We start from the raw sequence: 22,093 nt of genomic DNA on the forward strand, positions 1-22,093 counted from the left end.
AGCCTGGGGTGGGCGGGGGGGGGTCCTTCAGAGATGCTGCCCTGGCGATGAAGCCTAGGGGGTATGGAGCAGCTCAGATCGCAGCCATGTCCAGGAGCAGCTCTCAGAGCCCCGTGCAGACCTCCAGCATGGTGTGTCGGCTTGAGAGACCCATCGAGTAGAGCAGCTGCTCTAAAAGCAAATCCCCTTTCTCTTGCCTCTGAGAAAAGGCCAGAGCGGATTGTGCCCGAAACCTGCCCAGGCCCTGTCATGTCCTACCCAACATGAAGGCTGTGACTGGTGGACATTGAAGGGTGACCCGGTGCCCCCGTGGGCAGACACTGCTGCTCCCAAGCTGCTGGCCCTGCTTTGCTCTCCTCAGACTGGGCCCCCACACAGCCCTGAGCACCAGGAATAAATGGGGGTCGACCTGGTGCTACGGCCTCCCCAAACAGGGAGTGCATCGTTAGAGACAATCCACAGCTGCATGGTTCTGGGAGGATATAAATACCCTTCCAGGCTGCTGGGAAAGCTCTTCCTGGCTCATTTCCCAGAGCCGAGGGTTTCCTTCCTGAAACACACGCCCTTTGAGCAGAGATGCGGGTTCAGGCACGGGATGGGATTTGGGAGGGCTGGGCTGGCCCGTGCTTCTCTGCAGATGTCCCGTGCGACCAGCCCGGAGGTCCTGTGCTCTATGGGACAGTCACCTCTGTTCCCCAGCCCTGAGGGGCCCGGGCATTGGCTTGACTCGGCTCTGGGTGTTGATTTGGGCTCTCCTGCCACCCAGCTCCATTCCCATCTCTGCCGCGGGTTGAATTTGTGGATTGGTTTGAAATCAGTGTGGAAGCAAATGCTTCTGGGACTTTCTGTAGGGCCGGAGGAGAGGGCCAAGCCATTTGGAAAGGGCTGGTCGGAGTTGGGAATTTGGATTTCTGCTGGCTCTCTAGGCCCAGCAAAAGCTTGGCTTGTTGTAGCTCAGCCCAATACCGGAGCTGAAGTGCTCTGGGCTTATACGAGTCTTCAAAGCTTTAAGGGCAGCTCATGGGCAGCTATGGCTGACTGGGACCTGAGTGCCCACAGAGCAATGGGCCTCTTGGTGGCTGTAGTGAAAGGATTGGATATTTTCAAATGGATCCATGCTAAGAACCAGCTGCCATTTAAGGAGCTGGGTGGGTCGGGCTCCATCCCCCTTAGGGCGCTGGCCAGGTCTGCGCTGGCCAGGCTCCATCCCCCTTAGGGCGCTGGCTGGCCTGGACTCCGTCCCCTTTAGGGCACAGGCTGGCTTGGGCTCCATTCCTGTTAGGGCGCTGGGTGGTCCGGGCTCCCGCCCCGTTAGGGTGCTGCTCTTGCACCAGTGGTGATGCTTTCCCCTTCCCCTGGCAGGCGAACATGGAGTCCCCGCACCACGAGGCAGAAGTTGGGCAGCAGGAGCAGGAGCTGCGGCAGCTCCTTAATAAGGACAAGAGCAAACGAAGTAAGAACCTCTGCTTCCATCTGTGTGGCTCTATCTGCAGTGCTGTGGGAGCTGCTGGCTCTGACCCCCCTGCCCGGTGAGAGGGTGTCCATGCCTGGAAGGGGCTGGGCTGAGACTCCTGGATGCTCTTCCTGGTGGCTGAGCCTGGCCCTGGCGTGTGGCTGCCATGTGCACCCACAGGGCTCTGGAGCAGCTGGTCCCTCCCCAGCCTTGCTGCCTGGTCACTGCTGGGCTGGGCCAGGCTGAGCTGGACACCTGCCTACAGCCCCTGGGCTGTCCGTGAGCAGAGAAAGCAGGGCCCAGCCAGCTCCAGCTCTCTGCCTCCCTGGGTTGGGGCAGCAGGCATCCCCTGTTGCAGAATAGCCTTACCCAGTGCATGTCAGGAGCTGCCAGGATGGGCAAGACTCCATGTTGCTGAGAGTGCCCAAGGGACAGGGTCACTGCAGGGGAGCTTGCCCAGCCATCTGGGCCTGCCCCATTTGTGCTCTTTCTGCGCCATCTAGTGCCCATTGCAGCACAGAGCTAGTGCCAGATGTGGTTCTTGAGTGGCCCCTTTTTCTGAGCTGAAAACTGCCCCTCTTTCGGCCTGCTGGAGTGCGTAAACCTGGCCCAGAGCCAAATTGGTCTCTCACTGGCCATCCACAGTGCTAGCTCCACAGAGCTGGGTGCCTTGGGGGCACCTTGGGGGCCCCTGATTGCTCATTCGAGGCTCTCAGCTTGGGTCATGGGGGGCCTGGTGCCCCTGGTCACTCACAAGTTGGGGCTTGTCACCTCTGCAGAGTTAACTCAGGTGTTGCCCAACACGGCTCTTACTGATGCCTGACCTCCCAGGCTTGCATGTGGTAGCTCCTTTGCTCCCAGGTTAGCTGGGCCAGCTGGCAGAGAGGTGAATGCCCATGTGCTGCCCCCTCCCCAGCTGGAAACCTTTCTGCTGGGTGCTGAAGACGTGGCATGTGCAGAACCTGGGGCAGCGGTGTGTGTATGTGCACGTGTGTGTGTGTGTGTGTGGGGGGGGTGTTGTAGGGATACCAGCAGCACCCAGCATGAGGACATAGAGTGAGGCCTCCATTTCCTGGGGCACAGGCATGGTATGGCATGACCCCATGGCTGGCTGGCTGGCTAACAGCCCGCAGGGGTAGGGAGCAGGTTGGCTGCTCCAGGGCAGTTTCCCTAGTGTGACAGAAGAGGTGTGGGGATGCCCTGGCATAGCTGTAGGGCTGGGGTCTGGTTCCCTTCTGGATGGAGTGGCTTTGGCTGGGATGCAGCCTCATCAGTGCCGAATAGAGGGGAAGAATCGCTTCCATTGATCTGCCGGCCTGCCACGGCCAGGTGTGCTGCACTGGGGGTTAGACTAACCAGTGCCCCGGGTGCGGGCTGCTCAGGTCGCTGCTGCTGGGATCAGCAGTGCTGTATGAAGGGGCTGCCCATGGGTGCCTTCCTGAAGACCTTGTCAGTGCCCGCTGTGTGCTAACAGCCTGGGACAATGGCGGCGGTGTCTCTCTAGGTGCGGTGGCCAGCACTGTGGTCAAACAGAAGCTGGCTGAGGTCATCCTGAAGAAACAACAGGCTGCTTTGGAAAGGACCAGCAACCCCAACCCCTCTGCCATGCCCTACAGGTGAGATGGAGGCGCCAGAGCCTGTCTACCCCCTACCCTGCAGAGGCATGGGGTGTTGTGGCGGGGGGTCTCCATGAGCTAGTCCAAAGCTGTCTCTGGAGGGAGGCGCTGGCACTGGGGGACTGGCTGCCTTTGGCAGTGGTGTCCAGTGAGTATGGGAAGAGACATCCCATTCCCAGGAGGCCCCAAGATATGGGGGACACTTGGAGCTGGCACCTTCCCTACAGGCCAGGTCCGGACAGTGGAGGGGGCAGCCAGGTGCCAGAGTGGGGATGTTTAGCTGAGCAGAGCTGGGAGGAAGCTGTGCCTGCTGGTGCAGGGCTTGGGCTCACAATGCCCTTGAAGGCAGGCGGCCTGACCCTGCTCCTCCCCGCAGGACCCTGGAGACGCTGGATACCGAGGGGCCGGCGCCTCCTGTGCTCACCAGCTTCCTGGCTCGGGTCCCCAGCACCATAGACCCCCCAGAGCACTTCCCGCTGCGGAAAACAGGTAAGGTCCTGCCAGCTGTGCCCACAGGGCCCACCCCTCTCCAGCTGCCATTGGGACAAAGGGGCAGCCTTTGGGAGGCAAGGCTGGCTGGAGGGGGCATGGTAGGTGCAGGATGTTGCTGGCTCTAACAGCCCCCCTCCCTGCCCCCCCAGCCTCCGAGCCGAACCTCAAGGTGCGCTACAAGCCCAAGAAGTCACTGGACCGGCGCAAGAACCCGCTGACCCGCAAGGAGAGCGCGCCCCCTTCGCTGAAGAGGCGGCCGCCGGAGACTATTGGTGAGGGGCGCCAGGGCTGGCATTGGTGTGCTGGGAGCTGATCCAGGGGTGCTGTGCAGGTTGTGGTGGTGGGTGAGGTGGGCACCAGCCTGTGGAGGGCCTTGCCAGGCCAGGGAGCTCTGGGCAGATGGATGGCACTGCCCTGGACTCCCTGCAGCTGTACCAAACTGCTCCCCTGATTCATCAGGGACTAGAAGAGTTAACAGGCCTGGAGCTGCTGGTCTCCCCGCCCGTCCCTGCCCATGGGTGCTGGGAGGTGCCCCTGGGGTGGCAGAGAGAAGGGGGTCCTTGTCTTGGTGGAGTCTGGGCTCTCTTGGCACAACTGGCGGCCAGAGCAGAGCCCAGGCTGGCCTGGAACTGCTCCCCTGGGGCTGCTGGGGGAACTGGAGATAGCAGTGCGAGCTTTCAGCTGTGCTTGGCACTCAGGATGTGGGCCCACGGCCCTGCAGCAGGGACTGTGGGGAGATGGCTGCGTGTGAGAGAGGGCAGGGGGCCGGGGACTGCCAGGGGCAGGTGGGCTGGGGGAGCCCTGAGATGGAGGGTGGGAGCCTGGGCACTCCTGACTACTGCCCCTTCCTCTGCAGACTCGTCCCCCAGCAGCAGCAGCACCCCAGTGTCCGGCTGCAGCTCCCCCAACGACAGCCTCCCCGCGGAGCATGGGGCCCTGCCCGCGGGGCCTGGCTTGGTGCATGAGGTAAGGACCTGGCTGGTCCTACTACACTCAGCCTCGGGCCCCCCTGCACCTCTAGGGCTGCTGCCCTGAGTCTGGACCAGATCCCCGGCACGGGGCAGGTGGGGGATCCATGTGCAGAAATCCCAGCTCCTTGAATGCACAGAGCCGCTCATGTGCCCTGTGTCCCTGCTGTCCTGTGGCTGGTGTCTGTACCCACCCCCTTGATGCCTAGACCCCTCTGGACCCTTCCTCCTACCCTGTTAGAGAGCATGTTCTCCCTCACTGCAGCCTCCTAGCTGGTGGGGCTGTCTCACCATCACCCAGGCTGCCCAGATGCCTTGGCTGGGGGTGAACCCCATGCCACAGTGTCCTTGCTGCCCCTCTGTCTGCAGGCCCAGCCTCTGGAGCCCTGGCTGCCACCTCCTGTTGCTTTCCCCACATCTGGGTGGCCAGAGCTGGAGACTAATACGTTGCATTTGCTGCAGACGCCACTGGCCCAGCGCTTGATGATGCAGGAGAGCTCACTGGCTCAGTTTGCCCAGCAGAGCACGGCCACGCTACCAACCATCACACTGGGACTGCCCGCTACCACCAGTGCCAGGGTAGGTAACCAGGGCACAGGGTCCTGGGTGCCAGCAGGGCAGGGATATCCCCTCCCTGGAGTCCCTTGGCTTCAGCCAGCTCCTCTGCTCCCTCCCTCCCCCAAGCTGCTGACCCCGCCGTTGTCTCCGCAGGGAGAGGCAGACCGCCACATGCTCTCCAGCCTGACTCATGGACGGGTGCCGGTGCTGAATGGGCCTGTCCTCGCTGGCACGCACCCGCCCATGTTCATCCCCGCCAGCTTGGAGCAGCACGAGCCTGGGGGGACCCTGTCCCCACGTGTCATTATCCTCGAGCCCTCAGTCACCCACGCTCCACTGGTGGCGGGTACGTAGCTGTCACCCCATCCCCCAGCTGCAGGGAGGATGGCTTGAGCCCTGCTTGGAGGCGGGGTGGGTGCCAGGCTTTGCACAGCCTGGCTCTGGGTGCAGCTGAGAGCCGGCTGGGGAGGCTCTGTCACTCAGGTTTGAGTCTCACAAGGGTGAAGTTCCACTTAAACCGTGCTCAATCCGTGGCACGTTAAGCGCTGTTAAAGTGAGGATGTGCTGGGGTGGGGATGGGGGGAGCATTGCATCCCGGGATGTTGGAGGACTGCAGATTGGTCATTTCATCTCCATGGATCAGACTGAAGTTGCCCTAACTTGAGCAAGGTAGCATGGCCCGGAGTTAACCCTCCCCTCAAATGGCATCACTTTGAGATGCTCAGAGGGGACTTCACAGGGGTTAACGAGCTTTAGTATGTGGATGCTGGTATTTGAAGTGCCCTTAGTGTGGTCTAAGTGTAATGTGTAACTTCACCCTCAGTTACCCCGCCAGTGGGCTGGGGCTGGGGCATAACACACCACTGGAGAGCCATGTTCTGGCTAGCTGGCAGCCTGCCTGGCTGCAGGGTGAACTAGACCATCCTCGAGGTGGCTGTGACTGATGCTGGGCTCCCACTGGCTCTGAGAAACAGAAGGAGCTTCTTGCGTGTGTTCCTGTTTTAGGAAGGCCATGGAGTTAGCTCAGCTTCCTCCCATCTCCATTGCTCCCCACCTCCCCCATCCTGTCATGCCCCCATGCCCTGACTCCTTCCCATTGGGACCACAAGACCCCTCTGCTTCTCTGGGGCACCATGGGGCTCCCCCATCCACCCATCCCCTTGAGAACTGCGCTTCACCCTGCCCTAGCTCGAGAGCCCTTGCTCGAGGGAGATCTTGAGAGCCAGATGCGTCTAGCAGCAAGCTGGAGATGGTGGGGTCAGTAGAACAGCAGCCCCGGGTGCAGCTGCTGGTGACTGACCCCTGTGTCTCTCACCGTAGTGCCGGGCCTGGGGCCAGTGCCCTTCTCCTTCGCCCCCTCGCTGATCCCTGCCGAGCGCCTTCCGCTGTCCGGGCACCACAAGCCGCTGGGGCGGACCCGCTCCGAGCCCTTGCCCCAGAACCCCAAGGCCATCCAGCAACAGCTGGCGTACCAGCAGCACCATGCCCAGTTCCTGGAGCGGCTTAAGCAGCAGACGGCTTTGGGCAAGGTAAGAGCTGAGCAGGCGAGGAGAGACGTGACCCCCAGGGACCCTCCGGGTGCTGGAGGCAGTGAGGCCCGATTACCAGGCTAGATGCTGCATGTGAGTGACGAGTCATTGGCCATGCCACTCCCTTAGACTCCTGGTAGCAAGCACATGCCACCACTGCTGACATCCAGCTGCATGGTGCCCACACCCCATGGGTGATGCTCCCTGCCCAGATCATTAAAGGAATTGTGAACACAACTGAAAAATATCACAGTGCCCCTTTATAAAGCCACGGGGTATCTGCGTCTTGAATCCTGTGCCCCTCTGTGAACCCTGCACCTCCAAAAGGATCCAGAAGAATCATAGCATCAGAGAACAGGGTTGGAAGGGACCTCAGGAGGTCACATCTAGTCCAACCCCCTGCTCAAAGCAGGACCAGCCCCAACTAGAGCAGCTCCTCCATTGCCCCTTCCCTGGCTCCCCCCATCATTTGAGGACCCTACCCACTCACAGAGCCCCCCGAGCCCTCCTCAAGCCCCAGCCACTCTCAGCCCTGGCCTGTCCCCTGCAGCGCATGACCAAGTCCAGCGAGAAGCCCCGTTTACGGCAGATTCCCTCCTCTGAGGACATGGAGGCAGAGGTGGGGCACCCAGAAGGAGGGGGCGGGCGCAGCGACCAGGCCAGGGGGCGGCTGGAGTCGGCCCGCCCGGGGGCCAGCATGAAGGAGCCTGAGAGGAGCCAGAAGCCAATGCAGCCTCAGGAGGAGCTGGTTCTGCAGCAGGTGCCTTGGGGCTGAAGGGAATCAAGGGTGCTGGGAACAGAGCTGGGATGCCCGGTGCTGCAGCCCAAGGGGGTAGTGACTGTGTGGTCTCCAAACCAGCAGAAATGAGGCTACGGTGTCCCCTGCCTTCCAGGGGCCTGGCTCCGTGACCCAGTGCTCAGCAAAGGTTGTGCTGTGAGCAGCTGCTGCATGTGAGGTGCCGTGGCACTGGGCAGAGCACTTCCCACCACATTACGGGTTGCCCCAGGGGTCTGTGCTGGTCTTTTAGGACCATGGGTGATTAGAAAACTGCTGCAGTGGGGGATCTGCAGGGCCCTGGGACCTTGCAGGGATGGGTGCTAAGGGCTGTTAATGGTGGGACGAGCCACCAGTGGGTAGCAGACACCACGTGATGTGGCCAAGACCGGAGCAAGCCATCTCTTGGCCTCCTGTTCCTGGGGGTAGCAGTGCCCAGAGGGTGCTCTGCATGCCTGCTTGTTTGGGGACATGGGTCGCACCCCATGTCATGCTCACTTCCACCCTCTCCAGCAGCCCTACATCTGGGAGCCCTACCAGCGCATGCAGCAGCAGCTCCTCAAGCGCCAGCTCCCGGCCGACACTCTGGTGGCACCAAGCATCCATGGAGGGCACCGGCCCCTGTCCAGGGCTCAGTCTTCTCCTGCCACGGCCACCATCTCCCTGTCCACCCAGGAGACACCCACCAAGGCGCTGGCTCTGCCAGTGCAGGAGCCGCCAGCCAAGCCGCACTTCACAACAGGTAATGCCCCCTGGTTGCTGGCACCCAGGTCTCCAGGGGGGCCTGGAGGCAAAGGGGTTCAGAGCAGAGAACCCAGAAGTCCAGATCTCATTCCCTTAAGCCCCACCACCCCAGCTGCACACTAGGAAGCAGCCAGGCCCTGCTCATCTCTGCCCCATGGACCCAGCCCAAACTGCACCCCTGGCTGCAGGAAGCTGGGTTGGCCTCTTCGGAGGTAGCCAGTGCCTCATCGCCTCTCCAGAGGCAGTCCCTGGGGGCTGTCCCTAGGGCACATCCCAGCCACCAGCTGTCCCGTGTGAAGCCACCAACCCCAGGGTTGGTGACTCTTTTTTTTTTTCTTGCCTGCCAGGATTAGGGGTTTGGACTAGATAGCCCACTGAGGTCCCTTCCAACTCTATGAATCTAAGTCAGACTGTGCCCTGCACCTCGCCCTGAGTGCCGGGCTGAGATCTGGGGCACTGTGGTGGGCAGGGGGAACCCCCGGGACCCTGCCATCTCACTCCACTGTCTGCTGCAGGGCTCGTGTACGACTCGGTGATGCTCAAGCACCAGTGCTCCTGCGGGGACAACAGCAACCACCCGGAGCATGCGGGGCGAATCCAGAGCATCTGGTCCCGCCTGCAGGAGAGGGGACTGCGCAGCCAGTGTGAGGTGTGTTGGGGGTGCAGGGGTCAGAGCTGGGCAGCGTGGTGGGGCTGGGCTCCCTGTGTGTCCCTGGGGGGAGCAGATCTCACCCCAAGCAGAGGATGAAGCGCTAGTTATGATGCACTGGGCTGCTCTGCTGGGTGCCCTCTCCTGGGAGCTGCAGCCCTGCTTTCCCCTATGCCCCAAACATCCAAGGCAGCAGAGATTGGGGGCCTTGAGCAGGGGCCAGGCCCCTCCATGATGCTCATTTTGGAGCAGGCAGCTCTGCCCCCTTCCCCAGACCCGCAGACACAGACAAGACCTGAATCACACCCGTGCCAGCTTAGCCTCGGTGGGTGAGGCCTGTGCTCCCACAAAAGCGGCACCCATTCAGCCTCGAGCCAGCAGGGCCTTGTGGAGCCTCCAAGGCTGGGGAGGATGTGGGTGGGCGAGGCAGTCCTTGGAGGTGCCCAGCAGTGCCTGCAGCTCTGTAGCTGCCAAGTCACATGCCCACCTTGTTGGTAGTGCTTGCGGGGCCGCAAGGCGACGCTTGAGGAGCTGCAGTCGGTGCACAACGAGCGCCATGTCTTCCTCTACGGCACCAACCCCCTCAACCGCCTGAAACTGGACAACGGCAAGCTGGCAGGTAGGACCTGGGCTGCCACCCTCCTGCTCCCTGCCTAGCACTAGGGTGAGGGGCTGGGAACCATCTCCCTGAGTCTCTGCCCCAGGGGCTGGGCAGTTTCTACCTGTTCTCTCTGCTTCTCCCCACCAAACCCAGCCCATGATGTGCCCCAGGCAGTGCTGACGCCCGGGGCCCGATCAGACCGTGCCCTGTTTGTCCATAGCCAGGAGGGAGCCCGGCTTCTTGAGGGCTGGAAGCCAGCTTGGTCGTGGCCAGAGGGGCTGGGGGCAGCAGCTCTGAGCTGCCAGAGCACGGTGGGGCTGGTTCTCTTTGTGACAGCATTTGATGGGCCTGGCTCAAGCAGAGAGAGAATTGATGAAGCTGTCTAGCTCCCCACTGTTAGGTTTCAGAGTCACCGCACACAGCAGCAACTAGGGCAGTCTTGGCCCCTCGTGTGTGTTTCTGTTTTAGGAAGGCCGTGGGGTTAGCTCAGCCCCCAGCCTCCCCACATCTCTGTTTCCCGTCCCCTGCCCACCATCATCCCCTGCTGCCCCCATGCCTCGACGCCTTCCCCTTAGGATCACAAGAGCATGCCCCCTCAGGGGGGGACAGCGCTGCTCATACCCTGCCCTTCAGGCTCACCCTATCCATGCACCCTTGTCAACCCCTTGTGCCTCCTGTCCTGGGGTCTGATGCGCACTCTCCCCTGCAGGGATCCTGTCTCAGAGGATGTTCGTCATGCTGCCCTGTGGCGGGGTAGGGGTAAGTGCTTGTTTGGCAGTGGGGAGCCTTGTGGGCTGGGCAGAGTGGAGAGGAAGCCCCTTCTTCCCAGAAGAGGAGGGGGTTGGAGCCATGGGGAGCTCCCTGAGTCCTTGGCCTGCTGGTGAGTGGTCACCGAATGAGCCAGCGCCTGGTCCCAGTCAGGCACCCAGGCCACTGCGGCAGGGGTGGGAGAGTTCAGGGTCACCCCTGGAGGTCTGGGGAGACTGTCCTCTGCTCACAGCACCTCAGGCAGGGCTGCCCACCCCTCCAGAGTGCCCTAAACCCTGGGACCATCCTCAGCATTTCCCGGCCCCCCCCCAGGAGCATGGCCTGTCCCCACTGCCTGCTCCACAGACCCTGGGGACATGCACAGCCCTTGGAAGTAGAGCCTGGGCTGCAGGTAACGACCTTAGACCACTGTGCCAACTGGGTGGGCGCGGAGTTGGTGGGAAAAGCAGGGTGCCCCTTGCCCGCACCCATGCCTGGCACTTCTCCTCGCAGCTGGCTGCACTGGTTTCTCTCCGTTCACTGCATTCTCCTTTCCCTGCTCCTCTGTCTCTCTCCCCGCTTTCTCTCTCTTGCTCTCTCTTGCTCTCTCTTTCTCTTTCAGGAAGGGGCTCACTTCTTCACGCCTTCCTACTGCCTGCTCTGGCTCTTCTCCTCCCCTTGCCCTTGCTGCCGGGCGCCAACTCTCCTCCATCCCATTCGCCTCCAGTCTTTCCCACCCCACTTCCCTCACCCCTGGAGGGCAGAGCCAGGGAACGAAGCTGCCCCTGTCCATGGGCAGGGGGGTGCTTTGAGCCACACACATGGACTTGATCAGAAGAGACGTGGAGGTTTCTGGCCTTGCTCAGCCCAGGACGTGAAGCTGATCAAACCAAGATGTTGGGTTAAACAGTAACATAAAAGCAAGAAGGTAAAATGCATTTTCTTGGGTGCTTTTTCCAGCCCCAGGTGCAGGGAGGGCTGTGTTCAAAGAGCCCCTCCTCGAACCCCCCCGGGGTCCAGATGTGCTGTGCAGCGGTGGAAGGGCCGGCAGCTTGGGTAGCAGCACAGGGCTGACTGGGAGCAGAGGGACCTGCCCAGCTCTCATGGGATGTGGCTTGGTCCCTTCCATGTGCCCTTGACTTGGCTGGTTGCTCCCAGCCGCCTGGTCTCTCCTCTGTACGTTAGGCCTCTGCAGAGAGAGGGTTTCCCCGGCACCGCAAAATCTTGGATTGGGGAACCAGCAGGCTGTCAGGAGAGAAAACGCTCTAAAGAGTTTCCACTTGGCTAGCGTAGGCTTGTTTAGCAGCTAACATATGCTCTCACACAAATGAAAGCTGGATAGAAAACCAGCTCTAGAGTTGTTCCACATGTTCAAGCACTCGCATTGGAGCAGGTTGGCTCTTTTTGTGGCTGGAGAGCCATTTTGATTGTGAGATGACGACTTTGCCCGTCTAAATGTATTGGGCGATTCACCAGTGAATTGTGTGATAATGACTTAGCATGTGTGGCTGGCATACATTTATTGCACCATTCACTGGTGAATTGTGTGATAGACATCATGTGTAACAGGGGCCTAAGAAAGGCACTAGGTACCTTGCAAACAAGTCTTGCTCCCTTTCCTGTAGATCAGACAGTTCAGGGTCTTGCGGGCCAAATAATCCAATGACCCTTTCTTCCTGGACTTTTATGCCTTTTGTCACTTGCTTATATTCATTAGAGATGCAGTCCCATGTACCGGGACAGGCGGGGGGCCAACTGGCTGGACAGCAGCTCTGCAGAACAGGACCTGGGGGTTACAGGGGACAAGGAGCTTGATATGAGCCAACAGCATGCCCTTGTTGCCAAGAAGGCTAACAGCATCCTGGGCTGCATTGGCAGGAGCAGTGCCAGCAGATCAAGAGAAGTGATTCTTCCCCTCTGTTGGAGCACTAGAGATGCCACTTCTGGAGTCCTGTGTCCAGTTTTAGGCCCCCCACTCCAGCGGAGGGCAATGGAAATTGGTTTTGGGGCTGGGGCACGTGACTTGTGAAGAGAGGCTGAGGGAACTGGGCTGATTTAGTCTGCTAAAAAGACCAAGGCGGGGTTGAATACCAACCTTCAACTCCTTGCAGGGGGGTTGAAAGAGGACGGAGCTGGCCTGTTCTCAGTGGGGGCAGGTGACAGAACAAGGAGTGATGGGCTGCAGTTGCAGCAAGGGAAGTTTAGGTTGGATATTAGGAAAAACTTTGTCATGAGGAAGGTAGTAAAGCACTGGAACGGGCTCCCCAGAGAGGTGGTGGCATCTCTGTTCTTGGAGGCTTTTAAGACCCAGCTAGACAAAGCCTTGGCTGGGCTGATGTGGTTGGGGCTGGTCCTGCTTTGAGCAGGGGGTTGGACTAGATGTGACCTCCTGAGGTCTCTTCCAACCTGAATTTTTTATGATTATTATGATGGCAGCTACTACTGGCTCCTGCCAGGCTATTTGCATAATTGAGTTTTCCCTACTGGGTATTTTGTTAAAGCCTTATATACATAAATACGCCCGGGCTAGCAGACTTTTCTTGACCACACTTCCTTCTCTTTCTGCACATCTTCTCCCCGCTGTCCTTGACACTGTTTTATGCTTTGGCCCAGTGTGCAGCTGTTTTCTCACCTACAGCCAGATCAGACCTCAAGGCACCTCCTGGGTTTGCAATCATGATTCTCCAGATAAACCCAGAGATTTTCAGTTGAAATCCAGCGGTGTGGTCTTTCTGAGTTCATTGCAGCAGATAAACTGCTCTATAACTTTTCTCTTAGCACAAAAGCAAGCAAAATCCAAGAGCTGGCATTTTCTGAGGGCTCTCCCCCATCTCTCTGGGGCTGCCTCAAGCCTATAAAATGTAGAGAGCCACTGAACTGGATAGCCAGCTTGGAGCTGCATTACGCCTCAGGAGAGAGGACACTAGGTTATATCCCGGCCTCAGTGGCTCTCTCACTCTTGCCCTTGCCTCCAGGTGGACAGCGACACAATCTGGAACGAGCTACATTCATCCAATGCTGCCCGCTGGGCTGCGGGCAGCGTCACGGAGCTAGCCTTTAAGGTGGCCACGAGGGAGCTGAAGGTAGGAAGGGGTCTGGAAGTGGATGGGCCTTACCAAGGCTGTTTGGCATGAGGGTCCCAGGTCATTCCCCAGGCAGCTGAGGGTGGTGCAGGGAGGATCAAGGAAACCATGGGTCTCAGCAGCTGGCTGCAGTGGTAGCCCTGAAGGAGACCGTGGAGTCATCTTCACCACCACACAGCTGCAGAAGGTGCCTGGTGCTGACTGGGTGTCACCACAGAGGCTGGAGGGAGGTTTTACCCCCAATCCCCAGGGACAGAAGGGCAGCGTGTTTCCTTCAGGGTGCCAGCCTGGGACCCCCTCTGTCCCAGAGGAACTGGAGATGCCCTGTCACCCCTGACCACCCAGAACCTGTCTGGCGAGAGCTCTTGCCCCCCGGGGGTCTTGTTCCCCTGCTGAAATGTTGGGTGAATAGGGTTGCACTGGGGGTGAGGGGTTGTGGAGAGGTGGGGTACAGTCTACTTGGGCAGATCTGGTGCACCTCCCTCCCTTCTCAGGCAGGACTGGTTGGCACTGGGGAGGCAGGTGGGGAGGAGCCCAGGACCAGAGCAGTCAGGCTCACTTTGTTTGTCTTGCACCAGAATGGTTTCGCCGTGGTGAGACCCCCTGGACACCATGCGGACCCCTCCACAGCCATGTAAGGCCTCCAAATTGCTCCCTGCTCCCTTCCCACGCTGCTCCCTGGGTCACTACCCAAAGCCTTGCCCTGGGCAAAGAGCTGAGCTGCTGGGCACAATCCTAGGAGTCCTGGCAGCTGGTGGTACAGCTGAGAGGCTCCGTGAGCTCAAGCCACCAGCTCCAGCCCCTTCCTGGGCTGGGGCCATCTGTGCAGAGAGAAGGTTTGAGCCCTGTGCAGCAGGGAAGGGGGGAGGGAGACCCTCAGCCACGGGGAGGGCAGGGGTATCTGCAGACAGGGCCCGTGCATGGGCTGACTCCTGCTCTTGTCGCTCTCCAGGGGCTTTTGCTTCTTCAACTCAGTGGCCATCGCGGCCAGACAGCTGCAGCAGAAGGGGAAACTCAGCAAGATCCTCATCGTGGACTGGGTAATTGCCCCTGCTCCTTCCAGCCCCCTCAGCTTGGCCCTCTCCTGGGACCGGAGCTGTGCCCTGCGCGGGTCCCTACCATCTCTGCCTCCATGGTTACCAGGATGCACCACTGCAGGGCTGCGATCTTCCCTGCAGCTGTGTCCTACTTGGGTCCACCAGGCTGTAGTGTGGAGGGGCGTGCACTATTTACACACTCTGTCCCAACCCCGATGGCTTTGCAGTAGGGGTTCAAGGCAGGCGTAGGGGGAAAAGGGAGCAGGCTGCAGGGATGTAGACCAACACCGCACATCCCATGCCCTGAACTCCCCAACTTTTAGGTGGCTGGGCTCTCCCCAAGGCCAGAAGCACGGAGCTCTCCTGAAACACCCCCATCTCTCTCTTTCCAGGATGTTCACCATGGCAATGGGACCCAGCAGGTGTTCTACCGGGATCCCGACATCCTCTACATCTCCATACACCGCCACGACAACGGCAACTTCTTCCCCGGCAGTGGGGCGGCTGATGAGGTTAGCGTCCCCAACGCCCAGCCTCCATGCCTGCCAGGATGGGTGGCATCCCTCAAGGCAGTGCAGGGCTGGAAATAGGCTGGCTGCAATGCCCTGGGGTGATGGCAGAGTCCTGGGGCCATGCCATGCTCTGGAGCAAAGAGCCCAGGTGTGGATTAGGATGAGAAACATCTCACAGGAGATGCCAAAGCAGTCAGAGAAACGCCGTTCCCTGCCTACCATCGAATCCTAGAGCAGTGGGGCTGGGTGGGACCTCCAGAGCTCACCTCTAGTCCAGCCCCTGCCTGAGCCAGGATCATCCCTGTCCGAACCATCCAGACACATCCATCATCTAAACTGTTTCTTCAGTGCTGACAGCACTGGACATCACACCTGAACCTACCACAGGGAAAGCAGGGGGGGCCTCAGCCACTAACATCGTGCTGATGTCAAAGACTGTTAATACACAGTCAAGATATCCCAGGCAGAGGCCGTGTCCCTGCTACAGAGAAAGGCAACCTGCTACTCAGTCCATGCCAATCTGACCGTAGGGTAAAATTCCCTTCTGACCCCAAATCTGGCATTGATCTGATGCTGAGTGAAGGGGCAAGACCCTCTAGCCAGGAACCTCTGGGTTTGGCCCCAGAAGGAGCATTGGCACAGCCCTATTGCCATCCTCAGCCTGGGCTGCAGCCCCCAACCCAGTGGCTCTGAGGAAGGGTAGGGGGTAGGAAAGAGCCTCTGTGTGGGGGAGTCTTAGTGGAGATGGGCGCCACTTCCCTGGGAGACCTGCTCCAGTTTTGTAGGGTCTTGGGGGACCCCCTGGCCTGGGCCATGTCAGGCTGAATGTCAGATCAGGTCCCCTTAGCCTGAAACGCCACGGCTCCCTGAACCAGGCAGAAGGCAGTGTAGGTGTGCACCTTACAGGCTGACCCAAAGATTTGCTGCGATTAATCTATAAAGTGCAAATCTCCCCTGCCTTCTACCTGAATAGCGTGGCTAAGCCAGGCAAGCCCAGTAGTGACCAGAGGTTGGGCAAAGCCTGGCAGAGCTGGGATGAGGTCTGCTGAGGAGGGGAATGAGGAGCAGGAGATGGGACTTAGGAAGTTGCGGCGAGAAGGGAGATCACAAGGTCTAGAGAAAGTCGGACTCCTCCAGGCTGCGACCTGTGGGATTCCCTGGCTAGCTTGGGAGCTTTCCCCCGTGTTAGAAACCTGGGCAATGGAAGCCACATCTGAGCTGCCAGCACTGTTCCTTGCTCTCTTGCAGGTTGGCTCTGGCCTCGGCGAGGGCTTTAATGTCAATGTGGCCTGGACCGGCGGCCTCGACCCCCCCATGGGAGACCCGGAGTACTTGGCAGCTTTCAGGTAGGCCCCTGGGGTGGGGCAGGCATCCCGTCATCAGCCCCACCTCTCTGCCTGGCTGTGTTGCATCCTTCCAGAGACCTTTCTCCTGCTGCTGTGAGCTTCCAGGAGCCTTTGGAGCTGGAGACCACCCAAGACACAGGCACTTCTCTCCCTGGGCTGCACTGCTCTTTCCTACCCCAAGGAGCTCTAGCCTCTTCCCTTTCCCTTGCACCCTCTTTTTGGCTTCTGGGAAACTGGGGGTACTGGGAAAGGTGGACAGATCTGCAGCCAAGGCTTCTCGTGCAGCAGCAGAGAGGCCACGGGCTTTCCCAGGTCCTGTGCTGGTTTGTTCAGGCCTCCCCAAGGCCAGGTAGGACAGGGATCCTGGACCCTGTGGCACATCTGGCTCCACTGGTGTCACTGCCAGCAGCGGCCGCCTGTCCAAGTGGGGCAGGTAGCTTGCTCTTCAAACCAGCAAACCCATATGCCGAGACCCAACAGGCCTCACTGACTCCCGTGAAGTTGGGGGATGCTGGAGAGGACCTTTCTCCTGGTCCATGTACAGACTGGGAGGATGCCAGGATGGGGGTGGACTTGGTAAGGGACTTCAGCCAAGCCTATCTGTCTGCTGGCAACGTCTGTCTGTCTACTCTCCATGCAGTGTCTCTTATACCCATCTAAATCTGCAAGTGATGGGCAGGCTTTGAGCTGTGGTGCTTTGGGATATACATCCAGTGCCCCTACCCAAAGAGTCTCCCCAGGGTGAGGGGCTGCTTTGGACAGCTCTGTGCCCTTCCAGCCCTCATTACCCCAGAAGCACCTATCATTGGCAAGTAACTCCAGCTATCCCAGCTCCTCCTTCTCTCCCACCCCTTCCCTGTCCATTTATCTTCTCTTCACTTCCATCTGCACTGCCTTTCTGGAAGCAACTCCCGTTCTCCCCCCCAACGTCCCTGCAAACCTTCATTCCAGCTCTCACGCCATCTGCATCCCATCAGCTCAAACAACCAGCAGTGAACTAGTGTTGACAAGCAAGGCTCAGTCCTTACTGTCTTGTCCTGACTGTAAGTCAGCCTTGCTTATGAGATGACACCATGTTTTCAGGTGGGGTTTTAGAGAAACAAACCCTTTCCCCAGTTCAGGTCAGTATCTACCAGTGAAATCATTGACCTGCAAGAGAATCCAATAACCAAAGAAAGGGCCCAGAAGGTTAAATGCACTAAAAATAGCAAAATAAAAATATATATGTATAAGAGTCCTCTTAGGTAGTCTGGGACAAACAAAACTTTTCGTTATCTTTTCAGTATTTTAAATGCCAATGTCTAGCTGTGTGGGAAGATGTTTCCAGGGTCCTGAGTCTTTTCCAGCTAGCAAACCCACAAGCCACTGTAGAAACGCCAAGCACATTCAAAACCCGCTTTCCTTTCATGAAATGCCCACATTTGTGACTCCGATTCAGCCCTCTAGTTTCTTGCCAGCCACACGGGCTGTTTCCTGGTCGATGGCTCGGGGTGGGGGGTAACCTCCCACAGCTGGCTGGTTGCTGCAGTGTCGCCTGCTCCATACATTTGCCCTGCGTAGTCCTGATTGTAGGTTGACCCCAACTATGATTTTTTTCCCGGTTGTTTTTGAGGGGAAACAAAGTCACCTTGTCATTGCAACCAAATGTTTCTCAGAGTACACACGAGTCCATGGTGCTCTCACCTGCCGGAGCAGTCGCAGGCGTGGGAAGACCCCGCCACCCTCCCTACCATGGGCTGTGTTGGGGGGTCACGGGCTGGTGGTATTGGCTCCCCCCACTGTGAGCTGGCGTGCTCCAGCTGCCCAGAAAGGACCACTGAGGCAGTGCCAAAGCTGGAAGAGAGCTCCCCGCTGCACATGGACCTCACCTGGTGCACCTTGTCTTCCCGCAACCTTTGCAGGACAGTCGTGATACCAATTGCCCACGAGTTCTCCCCAGACGTGGTGCTGGTGTCTGCGGGGTTCGATGCAGCTGATGGCCACCCGCCACCCCTGGGAGGCTACAAAGTCTCTGCCAAGTGTAAGTTTCTGACAGGTAGAGGGAACATCTAGGCTGGCTCGCAGCAAGCTGCCTAGCACCTGTGAGCCGGGCGGGTGCTACCCTGAGCTGGGGCAGATCAGGGGAGATGCCTGCTCCCAGTATGGGACTGGGGTGTGACTCTGGGGCTGGCTGTGGGAGCAGAGGGCCTGGGAAAGCCAGGGGTGGGGGTGAGTTTTGGAGCTGTGGATGGGATGCTGACTGCGATTCTAGCCTTAGCTGGGCTCCTGCATCCTCACACTGAGTCCAGAGCCCTGCTCTGAGGGCCAGGTGGTGTTTGACACCCAAAGCTGGCCCCCGACTTGCTCCTGGTGTTTGGTCAGCCTCCAGATAGGCCCAGAGCCGCACTGGGGGCTGATGGGCTGCCCTTTGACTTCCCCCCATTCCTCCAGGCTTCGGCTACATGACCAAGCAGCTGATGAGTCTGGCAGGAGGAGCCGTTGTCCTCGCCCTGGAAGGTGGCCATGACCTCACAGCCATCTGCGATGCCTCGGAGGCCTGCGTCTCAGCCCTGCTGGGCAACGAGGTGAGGAGGGGGGAGCGATACCGCAGCCACCGTGGCAATGTGCCCAGGTTGTACGTATCTGCTTGGGTCCTGTTCATGGCTGTGATGGCCCTGATGGTGCTTGCTCCCGCAGCCGGATCCCCTCCCCGAGGAGAGCTTGAGGCAGAAGCCCAACCCCAACGCCGTGCGCTCCTTGGAAACGGTGATCCAGGTCCAGAGTAAGTGTCCCCAGCCAGCGAGGCGGGAGCTCAGGGAAGGGGGCTAATTACTGTCAGTGGTTGCAGCGGGGGCCTCTTGCTCCTTCCTCTGGCTGATCCCAGACCCCAGTGGATGCTGCAACTTGGGGCTAGCTTGCTGTCATGCAACCTGGAGAGCTGGAGGAGTGGGCTTCCAGGCGTCAGCCATAAGCTGGGCCCTGGATGGGGGCATCCCTGTCTGCTGGGTCTCCATGCTAGAGGGTATGTCAGTGCCTCCTCTCCTCCCAGAGGAAGCTTAACTGGCTGCTTCCTTCCCTCCGGCCCCCCAGCACTGCTATGGCCAAGGCTGGGCCTTCTGATTGCAGCCCTGAACCCCCCTTCCCCTCCCACTATGATGCCCTCACTCCTTCCTGGTGCCTGTCTGGGGGTGACGAGCCGCAGGCCAACCCTGCCCCCCATGTCGCCCTGCAGGTAAATACTGGAGCACCGTGCAGCGCTTTGCTTCCAAGGTTGGCTGCTCCTTCCTGGAAGCGCAGCACCACGAGGCAGAGGAGGTGGAGACGGTAACAGCCTTGGCCTCGCTGTCGGTGGCCGTGATGGCAGAGAAGAGGTAATGACACCCGTCCTGCTGCCCTCGGCACCTCTCCCTGGGTTTCTGCAAGCGAGATGAGGGCGCAGGCAGGCTGGGGGCGACCATACTGGGCACCAGGCAGATGTTGGCTCTAGAGGAGTTTTTGGAGGGGGCTGGAGGGAAATCCAAACCCAGTTGCAACACAGTCCCCGAAAGCTGGGTGCCAGGGACTCCTTGGTCCCAGATGCATCCCTCATGCATCGTGTCTGTGCCTACAAACTGTCCCCTTGTACATCACCTTGATGCACCTAGGGAGCACAGTCTAGTTGCACCTCCTATCACGTAACCCAGTAGCCAGGACCTGGAGGGCAAACCAAAGGAAGGGGTAGCTCAGTGGGGCGTTCATCCAGTTGGCGTACATAGGTCGCAGGGGCTTGTCACCCATGTACCTCTTGCTGGGCATCCTATTCCAGTGCCCAGGCAGGGGCCTTCAGGGGTGCATCTGGCCGTGGGGGCCTGGCTGGCTGCCCTGCAAGGCTGAGAACAGTCTCCAGGGTTGGGAGGGCAAGAATGCAGGCAATGAGGCCTATGCCTCCCTACACCATGGTGGGCAGAGGGAGGACACTGGGGGTGGCAGTGGCTCTCGCCCTGGTAGGGTGAGCAGGGAGCATGAGCCAGATCAGTTCTTAGCTGCTCTGGGAGCCTACTCATAGCAACTCAGTGGAGTTGGGTGCAATGGAGAGTTTCCTGTCCCCTCACTGAAAGCGGGAAGTGCCCTGACTGTGCCCCCTGCCAGTCTGTGGGGACCTGACACAAGCAGAGCTAGCAAGTTTTGTGCCCAGCTGGCCTTGCCCCAGCTGCCAGGCTGGTCCAGCCCTCGCTGAAGAGAGCTCTGACCAGGGCTTTGCTGCTCTCCCCTGCTCAGAGCACAGGACGAGCCCATGGAGGAGGAGCCCATGAACCAGTGATGAGCGGAGATGTGCTCCGATGCTCCGATGGCAGGAAGCGGGCTGGACCCTCCGAGCCCGCCCCTCGCTCTCGGCGTCCCGTCAGCTGCGTCATCCTCTCCCTGTGTCACCGTCCCAAAAAGGACTGGGCCTTTGGCTGTGGCTTCCGCCTGGAGGGGAGTCTCCTGCTGCCCTCTTGGCCGTCCCCTCCCCACTCAGGACCCTTCTCCAAGCCCTCAGGCCTGCTAGGGCTCCAAGGGACAGACGGGCAGGAGACGGTCTCTGCCTCTCCAAACTGTTATGCCAGCCGGGCGCAGAGCTGCCGCTCTCCAGGGGCTGTCCAAGCAGCTGGATCTTGGGGTGGCCAGTGGCGGCCGGGCTGATGTCTGGACTCAGTCCACCCTCAGGATTGTACCAGGGTCCTACCAGGACCATCCCCCCACTCCATGAGTGCCCAAGCCCGGGGGGACACAGGTGCCTTTGCACTGGCCTTGCTACAAGGGTTTGTGACCTGCAAGGTGCTGTCCTCTCAGCCCTCATGGCAGCCGCTGCAACAGTCACCCGGGGTCTGAGCCTCTCCATTCTGAATGGAAAGCCTTTAGGAGCTGGATGACATGCAAATCACATGTGAATGGGAAAGAGCAAGGACTCGAGTGTCTTGATGGCCCAGAACGGGACCCAGCCATCTTAACCACTAACCCAGAGGCTCTACTCTCTGGCATCCGGGGCTCTGATTTGCACTATATACAGATGACACATGTGAACCCGGCGGCCTTGTCTTTGAGCCGGCCGGAAACAAACTCCTCTTCCTATGGACGTTCACCAGGGGACGCGAGCCCTTTGAGCAGCCAGCGGCCTGAGGATCCATACTGGACATAGGCTCCTGCCTCTGATGTGTCCCGCTCCGCCGGGCGGTCGGCCTCCTTCCAAAGAATAGGTGGTTGGGGCACTTCCCAGGGTCCTTAAGCTCCCAGGCAGCTGGCACAGGGCGTGTTAGCAGCTCAGATGTGGGGGCATAGCTGCTGGCACGGCACACACGAGAGATGCTTGAGAGCCCCAGAGAGCCAAGGCCTGGTGTTGGTGACCCCCCGCCCCACCACTGGGCTCCTCAGGCAGCCGAGCCAGCTGGCTTCCTGCTCTCTCTGAAGTCGGGTTGGTTTTGTGCAAGGGAGAACAGGTCTTGCTGTCATCCAGGGGTGGCACCCCCCTCCCCCCCCCAGGCTAGACATGACAGACAGGGAGGAGTGATGTGTCCAGTTACCCCCTCCAAATGCAGCTGGCCTGGCGGGTGGGCGGTTTGCTATGACACAGCTAGTCTGGATCATGCCCTCTTCTCAGGTATGATCCAGACCAGACTTTGCCATCAGCTTCGGCATGGCTGGCTGTCTCCGGCGCCTGCTCAGAGCAGGCCAGGGGGGTGCATCTTCTCCCCACCCATGGTTCTCAAGCCTCCAGCCCACCTGGAGGAGATCCCCAAGCCCTCGGGCCACCAGGTCAGCAGAAGCGAGCTGAAAGAAGCCAGCCAGCACATCAGCAGCAGGGGGTAAGCAGGCCTGTGCAAATAGGCAGCTATTCAATTCGGCTTTGGATCGGGCTGATCCTGATGCCGGCGATCCGATTCGGAGCTCCGGATCGGTTTCCCGCTTCCATTCGGCTTCGGAGCTGCTTCGGCGATCCGCCCATAGGGTGTAATGGGGACTCAATGAAATATCTATAACTTTGTTG

At 59.7% G+C, this 22,093-nt stretch overlaps 1 protein-coding gene across 4 annotated transcripts in view; it reads left to right on the plus strand.

The window, feature by feature from the left end:
- Nucleotides 1–21,873, plus strand: part of HDAC7 (histone deacetylase 7) — a 148,361-nt gene extending 126,488 nt beyond the window's left edge. For 3 of the 4 annotated variants that reach the window (XM_019511292.1, XM_019511315.1, XM_019511309.1), the window contains exons 3-25: nucleotides 1,363–1,453; nucleotides 2,958–3,069; nucleotides 3,446–3,558; nucleotides 3,711–3,833; nucleotides 4,418–4,527; nucleotides 4,992–5,108; nucleotides 5,241–5,433; nucleotides 6,408–6,616; nucleotides 7,167–7,376; nucleotides 7,905–8,133; nucleotides 8,651–8,784; nucleotides 9,283–9,403; nucleotides 10,095–10,144; nucleotides 13,108–13,215; nucleotides 13,794–13,849; nucleotides 14,168–14,255; nucleotides 14,645–14,764; nucleotides 16,013–16,110; nucleotides 18,012–18,130; nucleotides 18,541–18,674; nucleotides 18,787–18,871; nucleotides 19,322–19,460; nucleotides 20,347–21,873. In XM_019511292.1, coding sequence (XP_019366837.1) covers nucleotides 1,363–1,453; nucleotides 2,958–3,069; nucleotides 3,446–3,558; nucleotides 3,711–3,833; nucleotides 4,418–4,527; nucleotides 4,992–5,108; nucleotides 5,241–5,433; nucleotides 6,408–6,616; nucleotides 7,167–7,376; nucleotides 7,905–8,133; nucleotides 8,651–8,784; nucleotides 9,283–9,403; nucleotides 10,095–10,144; nucleotides 13,108–13,215; nucleotides 13,794–13,849; nucleotides 14,168–14,255; nucleotides 14,645–14,764; nucleotides 16,013–16,110; nucleotides 18,012–18,130; nucleotides 18,541–18,674; nucleotides 18,787–18,871; nucleotides 19,322–19,460; nucleotides 20,347–20,389 — 2,802 coding nt within the window. In that variant the 3' untranslated portion in view covers nucleotides 20,390–21,873. The remainder of the gene's footprint in view (nucleotides 1–1,362; nucleotides 1,454–2,957; nucleotides 3,070–3,445; nucleotides 3,559–3,710; nucleotides 3,834–4,417; nucleotides 4,528–4,991; nucleotides 5,109–5,240; nucleotides 5,434–6,407; nucleotides 6,617–7,166; nucleotides 7,377–7,904; nucleotides 8,134–8,650; nucleotides 8,785–9,282; nucleotides 9,404–10,094; nucleotides 10,145–13,107; nucleotides 13,216–13,793; nucleotides 13,850–14,167; nucleotides 14,256–14,644; nucleotides 14,765–16,012; nucleotides 16,111–18,011; nucleotides 18,131–18,540; nucleotides 18,675–18,786; nucleotides 18,872–19,321; nucleotides 19,461–20,346) is intronic. The other variant, XM_019511301.1, reaches the window with a different exon arrangement.
- Nucleotides 21,874–22,093: the final 220 nt, after the last annotated feature.

This window comes from Gavialis gangeticus, unplaced genomic scaffold, assembly GCF_001723915.1.
Source record: "Gavialis gangeticus isolate Ggan-Ray unplaced genomic scaffold, GavGan_comp1, whole genome shotgun sequence".
Lineage (NCBI taxonomy): Eukaryota > Metazoa > Chordata > Crocodylia > Gavialidae > Gavialis > Gavialis gangeticus.